This window comes from Castor canadensis, chromosome 16 (genome assembly GCF_047511655.1).
Source record: "Castor canadensis chromosome 16, mCasCan1.hap1v2, whole genome shotgun sequence".
Classification (NCBI taxonomy): Eukaryota; Metazoa; Chordata; class Mammalia; order Rodentia; family Castoridae; genus Castor; species Castor canadensis.
Window position 1 is genome coordinate 41,744,525 of NC_133401.1, and position 15,207 is coordinate 41,759,731.

A 15,207-nucleotide genomic window follows, 5' to 3' on the forward strand; every position below is an offset into this window, starting at 1 on the left:
AAATCCCAACCCCAAACTCCACAACATAGAGGAAAAAAGGAAAATCCCCACCTATTGAAATAAGATTTCATACAAACATAGATAAATATATTTGTTTTCTTTTAACCTAAGTAAATTTGAACAGACTGTTATAAAACAGAATACTATACACAGTTGTCTGTATAGATAATACAAAACATAAAAACCAGGATGCTGAGTAGGTGCTGGTGGTGAAAACTGTAGGGTGAAAACTTGCCCAACAATGAACTGAAGGCCACTAAGGCTTAATGAATATGGCCCACCCCTATTACTAATGCTTTGTCAACCTTAGGAGCCTAGGAATTCAGGATTTTCTCCTCCTTCCTCTGCCTGCTTTGGCTCGTGTCCGGCTACCTGGCCGGACAGTAAGCTGCTTTTTGAAGTCCACTAAGCAATCTGTGGCTTCTGAGATAGAAACAAAAGACTTGATGGGAGACTCATTTAAGTTGAGCTGTGTGACAGAACTCTGTATCTCTCTGCTGCAACCTGCCTCTTCCACTCCAAGTGAAGGCAACCTAAAAGAAAGGGGAAATTCAGTTTTACTCCTCACCTACTAAGCTCCACGTGTGTGCTGTGCATTATACCAGGACCCTTAAAATATATTGTACGCATAATCTTTGTGGTAATTCAACCTCCTCTGCTGCTACAGAGGAGGGCACTGGGTAAATCATATAACCTAAAGCCACACAGTTAGGCACTGACAGAAAGAGGACTGACACAGACCTAAATTCCTAAGCTGCCCGAGATCTGGGTCAGAAGATCAGAGGCAGATTGGATAGAAAAGCACAGAGGAATAAAACATAGCTTCTGCTCTACTTGCTGTAACACCACCAGTGAATGGAACTACCTGCCCAATTCTTAACCCAGATACACCAGAGTTAAAGAGAGAGAGAGAGAGAGAGAGAGATATCACATTTCTATTTAACAGTTTAACTATCACACTATACAAAGAACCCAGGACCAGACCTGCACCTTTCAGAACTGCTGACAGCTACACCTTAGTGCACACTCCAACTTACCTGAAGGTTACTGTTTCTGAAGACTTTGTCTTTATCTCTGCATCTGTGACAGGTGAGAAAAAGTAACAATATTGGTAATCATACCACTTCTCACTGAACTGATACTTCTTGTGTTCTACACACTGTTTTCATCAGGCCTATTCCTCAAACCAATGGAATGTGAGCATCAGCATCCAATAGGCTCAGCTGCAGAAACAGCAAGGTGAACACTTGTGAATGAATCTACTTCAAATCTGGACTTGAGCAGTAAAGAGCTGCCAGGGGAAATCTGCCGCCTGCAGAGAGACTCACGACTTTGTATCTAAAGGCAGCAGGATGTAAGGCACAACAGATTTGCTTGGTGGGAATGAACTTTTAGAACTAGATGGAAGCAAATCTCACCAGGCTCCAGCAAGAGTTCCTCTTTCATTTGCATGTGGTAAATTTTAATAAGAGCAATGACAGTAAGAATAGCAGCTAACATTTATTTGTATTTAGAGCTTTACTAAATACAATCTTTGTAATCTGTAAAGTTGGTATATGCTTTTGACCTACCCACTCTAATGCTCCCTAAATAGTAGGCACAAAGAGGAGTCACTTCGTATAATCCTCAGGAACACAGGTTGGGACACTAGGCTAAAGGTAACACATGAATGACACACAAAATATCAGGAGGAGACAGTAATGTTTGCATGTATTGTTTTCCACATTTGTTCCTTTCAGAAGGTCTACTTGGGGCTGTATTATGCCCCTGTGATTTGGAATTTTTTTTTTCCCCTCACGGTTCAACAGGCAGTCCTGAAATACATGATGACATTAAGACAGAGTATGTCCGCATCTTCCTTAAGAAGATGACCCAGACTGAGTCTCAAAAGCTGACTGATTAGGCCAAAAGTACACTTATAATAATCCCAATAAACAGTAGGGGGCTAACAGTGTCTATCTCCATTGGAAGGCCTTAGAAGCCCAGAAAAATGGTCCTTGAGTCCTCACCTGTAGTCTTGTGCTCAGACTGTTCCAAAAAACTGAGGAGTCGGCCTTCATTGTGGCCTTTTTCCTGTGGCAGAGAAAAATAGACGAATGGGTTATTTCATGGCAGAATCTAAAATACAACTGCCTTAGCATAGATCACACCTTTTTTTCCAGAAGAAAAGAGGTGCAGTGGCACAACTCTAGGGAAATCTTCTGCTGTCTAATAAATGAAGGTAAGCAAGGAAAAAGGCAAACTATAATGCAAAAAATATATCTCTATGCCAAGAATATAACCCAAGGATAGATACCAGCATCAAGCCAATCCAGTCCACCAAAATTATTTCAAAGAACAGCAGCCTCTGATTTTGGGAAGATTTAAAATACAAAACAGAACTGGGTGCCAGTGACTCATGCCTGTAATCCTAGCTACTCAGGAGGCAGAGATTAGGAGGATCGCTATTCAAAGCCAGCCCAGGGAAATATTCGGGAGACCCTATCTCAGAAAACCCTTCAGAAAAAAGGGCTGGGGGGGAGGCTCAAGGTGAAGGACTGAGTTCAAACTCCAGTACCACAAATTTAAATAAAATGAAATAAAATACAAAACAACAGTTTTGAGGTGGTTTCTACAGGCAGTGATGTCTAAGTGAATAAACAGGCTCTTTGGTATAAGTAAGCACTTGCCTATAAACCTCAATTCCAAATCATCCCATTCATGGAGAGGGCCCCTTCTGCTGATGTGACAGAACATGGTCTCCCCATTTAGTGTGTGTAGTGACTGCTATGATAGTTGTCCCAGAACACGGGGCTGCTGCTTTATCTTTACTCTCTAAACCAAGACTTGTTCTTCTTTATTCCTCATCAAAAGGCCCAGAAAGTACATCCATGTTCCCAGTGATCAGGGTCATACATGTAGATTGCCATGGCTGAGCACACAAGGAATTCAACACAGTTGATCTCATATGTGTTTTGAAACAGTACATTTCAAAAGACTTTAAAATGTTCATATCCATAGGCCTGATAGTTCCACTGTAGGAAATCGATACTAAGGAAATGATTGGTGGTACAAAGCAAATCAATGTTTAAAACAGTCTTATAATACAGAAGGATTAGGGAAGAAACCTAACTGTCAATATGACAATGGTTAAGTGATCACCTACATAATTCAAACACTAACAGTAATTTTTTTTAAAAAGTCTAAAAATAAACTCAGAAAGATGTTTATGCTACATCTAAGTTTTTATAAATCCAAGATAGAAAAATTATGCTTTATGTAACACTTATGTAATATAGTATAAAGCATATATATACAGTACCGTACTGTACCTAGTATGTGTACACATAGAGAAACAGAGCAAGAGAAAGGGAGAATGAGAATGAACTACATTCAAATGCACAGGAGAAAAGTCTGGAAGAAAACAGGCCTAAATATTAAAAGCTATTGTCACTGAGCTAAATTATTGGTGACATTTCCCTTGATTCTTTGTATTTGTTTTGGACTTTCCATTTCTTTCTATGATGAGCATGTATTACTTTTAAAATTAAAAGAAAATATAGCTTTAAAAAGTACAAATCTTATATCAAGACAAACAGAATGGAAGGAAGGGGAGAAGAGGGGAGGGAAAAAGTAAAAAAAAAAAAAAGAAGAAAACCAGAATAGAATTGTGGCCTGCTTAGAATTGAGGAAGGTTAGGTAGCCTTCCCCAAAGCACTGTGCACATACCTTTGGGTTCCTCGGTCGCTGCGGTCGCTTTCCTTGCGCAGTTGGATATGCTCTGCCACTCCTTTCAGGCCCATCTCTTTGGTCACCCCTTGCAAACTGTAGGCAGGAGTCTACATGACACTGATATTCTCTGAGTGGAACCAGGGATTTGCAGATATAACATTTCTCATTCCTGGCCAAATCACAAGAGAAGAAGAAAAAGAAGATTTAAGATTTGCTCTTGCCTCTGGGCTCCTGCAGGTGTGTCAATGTTACTCTACAGAGGAGACATGTCAACCAATGCAGATTTGCTCAGCAGGATCACCAATAAAACTAACCCAATGCCAATCAAAAGGGCTGAGTGATTAGCAGTTTTCCCTGACTGTTTCTCTGAATCCTGCTGTTGTAGCAGTGGGATGGTAATGAAATCAGCTCTTCTAACTATTTCAAACAATGCTGATTGCTCCCCAGACATAAAATATTCTGTCAAACTCTTCTGAAATTAAGTGTAATCATTTTTCAAAGAGAAGTTAAAATTTCAACAGGAAAGGGCGCACAAGAGGATTAAAGCAAGATAACATTTTTACCATGGTGGATGAACTTGTCTGATTAGTAAATCAAGTCTGTCTATATGCTAATTTCTTTAATTCTACAGCCTGCAACATCATATAGGAAGTTACTAAAACATGGGGCTCTTCCAGGGGTTTTTACATAATTTCACATGCATAATATTTTTTCTTTTTATAGCAACATAGTTTGGGGAAAGAGAAGAAAGAGCGTCCTTGAAATAAGGTTTACTGGTGAAAATGGCCAATGTTACGGGGAAAGGAAAAGAATGAACTACTTTCTCTGTGGTCGGTACTGTAGAAGGCCCATTAAACATAATTTCTCAATTAGTTCTTCAGCCCTATTAGGAAAGAACTATTCTCCCCAAGGTCCTGTAGCGAATAATTCTCAGAACCCACTGATGAACATGATATGTAAGATCACTTAGCTTTAGAAAGCTGAAGAAAACTTCCCAAAGCATGCTAACTTCTCTTTTCAGTGATTACTATAAAGTAACTACAAGAGATTAACTCCAAGGAAGAATATCTCTGGAGGTCATTAAAATAGAGAAATAAGTCTCTCAAGAACTTAATTATCTGGAAGAATGTAAGCAAAACCCCGCCTTATGAGGAAAGCTGGATAGTATACCTTTCAAGGTTTACCAATCAATGAAGAAAGCACGGATTAATTCCCTCTAGAGAGACAGCAGCATTGGAAGAAACAGGGCTTTTACAGTTGGGTAGGCTTTGCCACTTCTGGCCATATGACCTTAGTTACATATAATTTCTCTTCATTTCTTTATTTAAACAAAAAAGGACTATACCATATTCACTATTAAGAGTTATAAAGAACTTAGAATAATGGCTGGCTCATAGAATTAGGTGCTCAATAAACAGCTAATATTGTTAAGAAGGTCTCAGACACATTTTATTAGATGCTGGGATTTTTTGGCAGGTGTGGTACTGGAATTTGAACTCAAGGCTTTATGCTTGCTAGGCAGGTGCTATACCATTTGAGCCACACAGCTAGCCCTTTTTACTTTAGTTATTTTTGAAATAGGAACATAATCCTCCTACTTACGTTTCCCACATAGCTAAGGATAATAAATGCCCACTGCCACATGCCCAGCTTTTATTGGTTGAGATGGGGGTCTCTCAAACTTTCTACCTGGGCTGGGCTTGAACCATAATCTTTCAGGTCACTACCTCTTAAGTAGCTAAAGTGTGGGAATTTAAACATGAAAAGCAGGTATCTACCTTCAAGTAACTCAAAGACTAGCCAGGGACACAGAAATGTTTAAAAACAAAACAAAACCCTACAATACAATGGAAGGAATGTCATTCTAGAGGAATGTCTATAACGCAGTTAAACTTCAAAAAGGAACTGATCAACTCTGTTCAACTGGATTGTCTTGAAAATACCCAATACATAAAAAGGGCTGGCAGAGTGGCTCAAATAATAGAGTGCCTGCCTAGTAAGTGTGAGGCCTGGGGTTCAAGCCCTGGTACCATCCCACACCAAAATAATAAAAGATAACAAGTGCTGGGGAGGATGTGGAGGAAAGGGAAAAGGGAGCCCTTAAACACTACTGGTGGGGACTGACTCTAGGTGAGGCTCAATTGGTAAAAGTGCCTGCTTTACAAATGCATAGCTGTGAGTTCAAACCCCAGTTCTACCAAAAAAACAAACAACAAACCTTCTATTGGTGGGAATGTAAATTAGTACAGCCACTGTGGAAAACAGAGGGGCACTCCTCAAAACACTGAAAGTAGAACTACCATATGATCTAGCACCACTGGGTATATATCCAAAAGAGATGAAATCAGTATGTCAGAGACACGTTCACTGCAACCAAGAAATGGAAACAGCCTAAGTAGGGTTCAGTAGAGTGATGTAGATACTGTGCTGTATTATTTCAAAGAAATATGGTTTTGAATTTCTTACCATATATAAATGATGAATGCTTGATATGTGTAACCTGATTTAAACATCATACAATGTATACATGCATAAAAATACCACATGGTGCCACACTAATAAGCGTAATTTTTATATTTTCAAGTATTAGTTAAAAATAAAGAGGAAAAGACCCTGAAAAGCTTCTGCCCAGAGGCTCACTATTGTAAGCTTCTGCTTCTTAGTAATATCTTTGCTCCCAAGAGACAGCACCTACACCTTATTCCTTACTTTATTAACAATGGGCTTTCATAGTCAAGGAAGTTCTCTAGCTTGCTCAACTTTTTTTGTAACCTAACTTTTTTTGGAGGGAAAATGCTACTGAGGTTTGAACTCAGGGCCTTGCACTTGACAGGCAAGTGCTCTACCATTTGAGCCCGCAACTCAACTTCTGTATTATGACAGAGCAAAATGCTCAGTGCTTCCCAAAAAAGCTTCCCAAACACCAATTTATAAACTTAAAGAAAACACAAACTTAACAGCAATGTGGAATTGGATGGGTATCAGCTTCATCTGACTGTGATTAGTGTACATCAAAGAGATACACTGATATAGACTGAGAATAAGAAAAAGAAATTCAGGCATTTGATCAACAAAGTGACCCAGAGCAATACAGGGTGATACAAACTGGGCTCTGTGCAGTCCAATCAACAAGACGTTCAGCAAGAGCTCATGAACACAGAACCACATACTTACTTGTCAATGTCCAGAGAAGTCTGTGTAGCTGTCCCATGGTTATTCTTGCTCTTGGCCTCTCTTTGTCTACGAGTCAACACTAAAAAAACCAAAAAAGTTAGCTGGCAGTAGACTCTAAATATAGAAGACAAAATGTATAGCAAGAAGCAAAGCTTAAAATTCTATTCTGTGGGGAATCTCCAACCTTTCTAGTACTGAAAATATCAACTGTAACACATGCATCAAAACTAGCAGCCACAAGACATTCATGTGTTTGCTAAGCCATGAGGTCTAAAGACCTTGTTCACTCCAAGAAAGGTTTTAATGTACTACCCCAACTTGTAGCAATCCAGGAGGGATTTATTTAATACCCTCTCCCAGTCAAAGCACTGGCTGCTATGACACAATCCAATGAGGTACTCCATGAGATACAATAACAGCAGCATATTTCAGTACTACACAAGCTCAAATCCTTACAAAAGTCTACAAAATGTTCCATTTATAAGTGAGGGAACTGCTCCTCGGAATAGTTAACACAACCAGTGTCTTCCACAGCACTGAGACCACGCCTACTTCTAGTGGATAGAGAAGATTTTGGCCCAGATGATGGGCAAATACTTTCTCACACCAAAAGATACTTTTTGTAAAACCCTAGTTCTTTAAGTAACCTTGGAGGTTATTTAATCAAATGTTTTTCAATCTTTATTCCTTGCCATAATAAGAAAAACCTTCCCTTCCCTTCCTTCCTTCCTTCCTCTTAATACCTGAAACCCCCCCAACAGGGAATTTAGAAAGGTTACTAATTCATGAAATAACTTAGGTTGTGAATTATTTATCTGATCCATGGGTCAGCAAACTCTTTCTGTGGGTCTGGGGGTAGATATTTTAGGTTCAGTAGGCCATGTGGTCTCTATCACAACTACTCAGCTCACATTGTAGTAGGAAACCAGCCACAGATGAAATAAACAAATGGGCACATCTGAGTTCCAGTCAAACTTTATTTACAATAACTGGCGCCTGGTTGGATGTGGCCCATGCTGGCCATAGTTTGCCTACCCTTTGAGTCCAGCCTCCTACTCTTACAAAAATACTTTCTATAAATACTCCGATAAGCAATTACATGTTCTTATCCTACTGTGAGAAAAACTGACTTCCTCCTAGGAAAACTTGCTATACAGTTAGCTGGCTCAATCAGCACTGACTGGGGGCCATAACAGTATTAGCCCCCTTTCCCACAAGTCAACTCTGACCTCTTAAGATGCTGCACTATAACCTTGGATCTGCTTGGTTGTCTGTCCCACTAAGATGTATTCCCTTCAAAGGAGGGAGTACACAGTCAGCAGGCCAATGATCCCTGTTAAGATGGGCTGCAGAGCACTCAAGCACCTGTGTTAGCCCAGTCCTTAGGATGATCCAGCAGCTTGGTGTTATTACTTTTTCCCATTTTACAGGCATGAAAACAAAATGAGAGGGTTGCGTTTACCAAGCTTTTACAACTGCTAAATAATAAAACCAGGACAAGAACCTAGATCTGACCCCATACCCATGTTTTACCTTCCTAGTAATCTTCTAGGGTCACCACAGTTTGGCAGTTTTTCTACATATGTGGCACCACAAAATGAACCCAACACTCACACGCAGTCTGACCAGCAAAGAGAGCCGAAGAACCATGAGCTATCCCATCTGTATTCACATTCTACTGCTCAGTAAAGGCCGCGTTCGCTTTACAGACAATTCTGGTATACAACCAACTTTCAGGCAATGAAGATCCATGCCCTACCCTCCCAAATCACCTTCAAATGAAACATCAAGGCAGGTCTCTTAAGCTATGGGTAACAAGTTGTTGGGTATTTCTCTCCCACTAACTGTACAACTGTATATTTGTTTCTATTCTTTTTGTTTGAGTCTGGATCCTGCCATGTAGCCCAAGCAGACCTCAAATCTGCATGGTGTATCACCATGCCTGGTTTGTCCCTGTGCTTTTCACGTGAACAATCCAGCATGCTGACCTCATGCATAGTCTTAACTTTGTCATTTGATGTCACTGGATCTTTGCCACCATTGTATCATCTGCATATGTGACAAGCATGCTTTTGATAGCTTTATCCATCACCTGCGAAAAAATGGTTGAAAAAGGGACAGCCACAGACAGAAAACTATGGCATGTTATCAGAGAAACCTGTCTTCTCCCTGGTCCAACATTCCTTTAAATAATGACTCAATAATTATAATTGTTCATGTGCAAGTAATTTGAGGAGATATAGGAAATACAAGGCAGGGTTCTTGCTCTTAAAGAGCTTACAGTTTACTTAAAAGGAGATGGCCCAAGCACTGAAACAACTGTAACACAGACATAAAGAGATATGCATAATAAAACAAAATACATGAGTAACTAATAAATAATATGCTTGCCTATGGGGAGTATGAAATGGATACTAGAGGACGGGAAGAGGAAGGAAGCATGTTTTTCCACTATATAGTTTTTTGTAATGTTGAATTAAAAATTAAAAAGGGTTGGGGAGGGCAATGGCTCACTCAGGAGGTAGAGATAGGAGGAACATGGCTGAGCCCAGCCTCAGCAAAAAGTTAGCAGGACCCCATCTCAAGAAAAAAGCTAGACACCATGGTGTATACCTCTAATCCCAGCTATACTGGAAACCTAGGTAGGAACATCATGATCTGAAGCTGGTCTGGGCAAAAAGTGTTGAGACCCTATATGGAAAAAAAAAAAAAAAGCAAAAAGGGCTGGCGGGGGGGGTGCCCAAGTGGTAGAGCACGCATCAAGGACCTGAGTTCAAACCCCAGTACCACCAAAAAAAAAGGAAGAAAGAAAAGCAGTGTAGTGGGGTAGACCAGATGATAGATAATTTTAGAAGACCTGTTTTTAAGATTCCTTCTAACAGAGATTTTATAAGAAAAACTTCAGGACATAGTTGCAAAACCAGCTTCAAATCTTCCTACAACCCACACTTCTCCATCTATGTATAAGAGTTCCATGAGAGAGTTTTGTTCTTATTTTATTCATGAGAGATTTTTATCAAGTGCTTTGCTGGAATCAGTTCTTGAAAGGTTGGCACCTCAAAGATTACTGATTCATTTCAGGGTTTTCTTTTTTCCCCCTCTTTCTATTTGTCCCCCATCCTGACTAGCAAGTCTTTTTAAAAGAAAAAAAAAAAAACAACTTGGAAACCACTCTATGGACAGGGCTGGAAAAAAAAAGAATTGCTTCTAGCACTTTATACATACCTCCAGTGCATTTAGTGCACTTCTATTCTGATTCATTTATATGTGATTCTCCTTTCTACACCATGCAATTTCTGAATTCAGAGGATATTTTAAAAAAAATCTGATCAGTGTCCTCAACAGAGTCTAGTACAGATTAGACAATAATCAGTATTTGCCCGACAAAATGATATATCAATAAGCAAGGCATGATGACATGTGCCTATAATTCCAGCACCTGGGAAGCTAATGCAGGAAGGATTGTGACTCCAGGCTACCCTGGGCTATGTAACGAGACCCTGTCTCAATCACCCCCTCCCAGAAAAAACCCCAATAAACCAAACAACAACAACAAACCCAAACATTTTATCACCAGATTCTAGGAAAAGAAGGAGTTCATGGTTATGAGGGCCTACTCTGTGCCAAGGGCTTTATAAGCAGTGTCTCTAATATTTTTGACCCTGCAAAATATGTAACATTTTCTATATTTTACAGGTGGTAAAATATTAAATAACCTGATCAAGATCACAAAGCTAAAAAAAAAAAAAAGTAGCACAAGGAAGTCTGACTGGAAGAAGCCTTTCCCATACAAGAGCAGGCTGCCACGCCTGGGAAAGAAGACGGTGAAGGATGGAAAAGGAAAAGCAGTAAGTGGGAAGAGACTTGGCAAGTAGCTAGGAACCGCATGGCAATTCTATTACTAAATGCTACAATCAGAGCAGGCTGGATCAGGCCTTGAAGCTACATTTTTCCTTTGAAACCTATGGCCCCTTCGAAGGAGCAGGAAAATGTAAGTTGCCTACAGGAGCCTCCTACTCTGGTTTATGGGGGTTGAGATGGCCATTTTGACTAGCTGCAGGCAGAGAATTTAGTTTGGAGCCTATATCCAAAAACAGCTGCAAGTGACAGCCAGATTTCCAAAAGGAACAAGGGGTCTGAGTACAACTCCCAGGGCAAGGTAGAAAAGAGTAGATATCACTGAAAACTCAGAGAGACAACCTATCAACATATAACCATGAACTCAGCTGTTTATATTCCATAGAATGGGAAATGCCCTAAGGGGGCGTCCTTAGGCCTGTGGTCTGGCACTATTACATGAAAGAAAGTAAAAAGCAATATAGCTTATTGGTAGAGTACACAGCTTTAGAGTTAGAACGTACCCAAGCTGGGTTACTCCTAGCTGTGTGGCCTTACGTAAGGTCTGTAACCTTTGAGTATCAGTTTCCTTATCTAGAAAAATGTGATGATTAATGACGACAGCATCTGCCCTCATGTGCTTCAGTAAGAATCACCTGGGACACATCCCATCCACAGAGATCACTATGTAAACATCAGATGTTAACTGTTTATAGTTTTCACTATTATGCTCCCAAATTTCTTTCTTAGCTTTATCCAAGGACTGAAGGCCATGTTTAAAACCAGCACCCACTAGCCAGTGTACAACTTGGGTTAGGTCCTAGCCTTCAATGGTTTCCACACTAATTTGTACAAACAGAATGGACAAGTAAGTAGCATTACAGAATAATGATTGATATGATGTAAACAACAGCACATGTGTTTGCAAAATTCAAAGACAAGGAATGAAAAATAAAAACAGGGCCTCATACTGTAAACAGTGAAGACAATGGCTCCTTGAGGAGAGTGGAGATCACATACACAAAGAAAAGAATCAGGCAGAATGACAGTGGTGAGAAGTCTCTTCAGTCTCTTTCCCAGGACATCAACACCACCTCAGCAGAAAATGACAGGAAGCAGAGGGCTGTGTGTCCCTCCTGCAGTCTAGCACTTCCTCTGGAAGGCAGAAAAGGAAAGCTGGCATGCCCTCATCTGAATCTAAAAGGCTTGTTTTGTTTTAGTGGACCCTATAATTTTTGATACATAAGATGTCATCTGATAGTTTACTTCATCCTTCCAAATACGGATTTTTATTTCTTTTCTAATAGTCCTGGCTAGACCCTCCAATGCTATATTGAACAAAAGAGGAAAGAGGACATCTTGTTTTGTTCCTGGTCTCAGGGAAAGCTTTCACTCTTTCATCAGTAATACACTGTTAACGGTGGGTTTTCCCAGATGCCCTTTATCAAGCTAAAGCTCTTGTCTGTTTTTTTATCATGGAGGCGTGCTGAATTCTAGCAATGTGTCTCTGCATACATCTAGACAATCAAGAGGTATGCCCTTGCTCTACCACACTGTGTGTTATAGGAACTGAACCTCCAATGCTAAATCTTTCAGGTGACTTTCCTGCGCCTTGTGCTAACTGGGCATGTGCTCTACCACTTGAGCCACACCCCCAGTGCTTTTTGTGCTTGTTATTTTTTTAGATAGGATTTCCTGTTTATGCTCTGGCAGGCATGGACTGAGATGCTCCTATTTACCCTTCCCTGGAGAAGGTAGCTTGGATGACAAGTGTGAACCACCATGCCCAACTTTTCATTGATTGAGATAAGGTCTTGAGGATTTTTTGCTCAGGCTAGCCTTGAACCAAGCTACTCCCCATCTCCACCTCTGGAGTAGCTAGAATTACAGACATAAGTCACTGTGCCAGGCTCAGAAAATACAGTATGTATGAAGTATGAGGCCCTAAATTCAAACTCCAGTACCACACACATGCAAAAAAAAACAGAGTACATGTGAGAACATCCACATTATTCTACCACCAAAACTATTCATCTGTACACTCTGCTTTCCTTCCTATTATATAAGAGGATAGCCAGCTGGGCATCAGTGGCTCACACCTGTAATCCTAGCTACTGAGGAGGCAGAAACCAGGAGGATTGCAGTTCGAAGCCAGCGTGGGCAAATAGTTCACAAGACCCTATCTCAAAAAAACCCATCACAAAAAAGGTCTGGTGGAATGGCTCCAGGTTTGTAGGCCTTGAGTTCAAATCCCAGTACTGAAAAAAAAAAAAAAGAAGGACTGCCCACAAGGCTACCCAAGACTAACTTTTCCACTTAACCCTGGATCCTAATGCCTCTTGATTAATTAAGGATCCTAATTCCTGCATCATCTCTCCTCAATCACTACTCTCTTCTGTCCTGTAGATCATTTCATCAGTGTACAACTATGCTGCAGTCATTCCTGCTTGGTTATTTCTAACTTGTGAATCCAATGTCTTCTCAACATCTCCCCTTGCTCATACACTAGGCACCCGAAAACAACGTGTGAATCCAAACTCTGATTTCTCCTCCTACCACATTCCTGCCCCGATATTTTCATTCTCAAAAAGTGAAGTTATCATTAGCCCAGTTGTTTCAGTGAAAAACCTTGCTTTTTACCTGAGTCTTCTTTTTCTCTCATACTCTACAAATCCTGTATGTTCAACTTCCAAAATGTACTCAAATCTGGCAACTTCACCTCACAGCTACCATATGATCCAAGCAAACATTAGACCTCCTCAATTCGAGTTTACTCCTGTCTCTCTACAGACTACTTTCTATGTAGCAGCCAGAGTTAGGATTACATCAGGCCCTTATTCTCAGCTTCTCTGTGGCATCTCATCATAGTTACAATCAAGTGCACTGGCCACTGCTCATCTCCTCTCTTTCTGCTCTGCTGCTTTTTCTAATCCAGCTATAGTAGCTTCCCTGCAGCTCCAAACATGCCAAACTCTTGCTTTTATAGTTATTCCTTTTACCTGGAATGACTCCATTCCAATATCACCTCAAGAACTCTCCCTTGGTTTTTCTATTTATAAAAGACCCTCTCTCCCACTTCCCTGCTCCAGGCACTCTTCATCCCTCATTCTTGCCTCACTTTTCTTAAATTTATTATTTGATTCCCTCACAAGACATAAGCTTCTCAAAACCATAGACTTCTCCTTTGTTCAGTGCTGACTCTTCAGCTCGTACAAAAGTATGTAGGCTATAGCGGGTGCTGAATAAGTATATTCAGCTTTACTGATAGTTGGGCTGTCAGTAAAAAAGCACAAAACACAGTAAAAGCAACACAATGATCTTCTGAACAATTCACAGGGTTCTCTAAGCTGAGTACCTGCAATTAGTTTAGTCAGAAACCTATGTCAAGGTTGCCTTCTTTCATGCTGACCTGCAGTCACAAAGTTCAATTCCTTCACAAAGAATGTGTCCACTTCTGAACACTGCTTTAATGTCTTTCTCCTTAATTCCAGTCTCACACCCTTCAATCCATCATCCACACTGCTCCATTAATAACTTGGGTCCAGTGTATCACTGGCAGTACCCAGGAAGCCTTCCCTGACCCAAGAAAGCCTAATCCCTACACCTGCAAGAACTCTATGTGAGTATTATCATAGCACCTCTCAAACAACATACTAATTATTGCTTCACCTGTTTATCAACTCTAGTAGACTGTCTCCTAGTCATTTCAGCATTCCGCATTCTTGGCATAAAATCAGCACTCAATACAGATTACATTTAACCCATCAATTTGACAAGGTAGTTCCTTATAAGTTCAGTGGAATTTTTTTGGAGTGGGGGTACTTAAGAGCAATAGAATATTTTTATAACTTAGATGAAAATATCTCTAGAGCCCAGTGCAAAAAAGCAAGGCCCTATCTGCTCATTCCACTCAATAAACAAATTCTTGTTCTCTCAGGTACTAGCCTCAGTAATCTTACTCTACTAGAGATAGCTTCTAACTCAAAAAAATTCTATGACTATATTGATAGGTCCTAAATATAAATCCTTACAACAACCCTAAAAAGACAGGCATCACTGGGTCCATTTTATAGCTGAGCAAATCAAGACTTAGCACTCTGAAGTGTGATTTCAAGTCTGTTTGACTCCAAAGCTAGTATTGCAATGCCAAGCTGCGTTTTTGCTGCAGAAAAGCCACCCAGACCCTCTGTCTCCACTCTAGCCAAATAGCAATTTCACGCTTGGAGATAAGCTTGCTTTCTAAGAGGTGTCCTTAAGTGTGAGTCCTTGACCTTAACATGCAATACTGCTACAGTTTGCCCTGAACCTGAAGCACTGACATGGTTTGCTTGTGTCTTCACAAAATGACAAAAGTACTCATATGAAAATATGTGTAACAAGGCTCCAATTTCAAGGAAAAAGGGAAAAGTCCATAGCAAGGTGGTGGTGCACACCTAGAATGCCAGCACTTGAGAGGCTGAAGCAGAAGGACTGTGAGTTTGAGGC

General features: G+C 40.3%; 1 protein-coding gene across 6 annotated transcripts in view; it reads right to left on the bottom strand.

Moving 5' to 3' along the window:
* Positions 1-78: 78 nt before the first annotated feature.
* The window catches only part of Uimc1 (ubiquitin interaction motif containing 1), a 110,359-nt gene continuing 95,230 nt past the window's right edge, over positions 79-15,207 (bottom strand). For all 6 annotated transcript variants that reach the window (XM_074058719.1, XM_074058723.1, XM_074058722.1 and 3 more), the window contains 5 exons: positions 6,886-6,964; positions 3,709-3,880; positions 2,010-2,073; positions 1,038-1,080; positions 79-533 (listed from right to left, as the gene is read on the bottom strand). In XM_074058719.1, the coding sequence (XP_073914820.1) occupies positions 323-533; positions 1,038-1,080; positions 2,010-2,073; positions 3,709-3,880; positions 6,886-6,964 (569 nt within the window). In that variant the 3' untranslated portion in view covers positions 79-322. The remainder of the gene's footprint in view (positions 534-1,037; positions 1,081-2,009; positions 2,074-3,708; positions 3,881-6,885; positions 6,965-15,207) is intronic.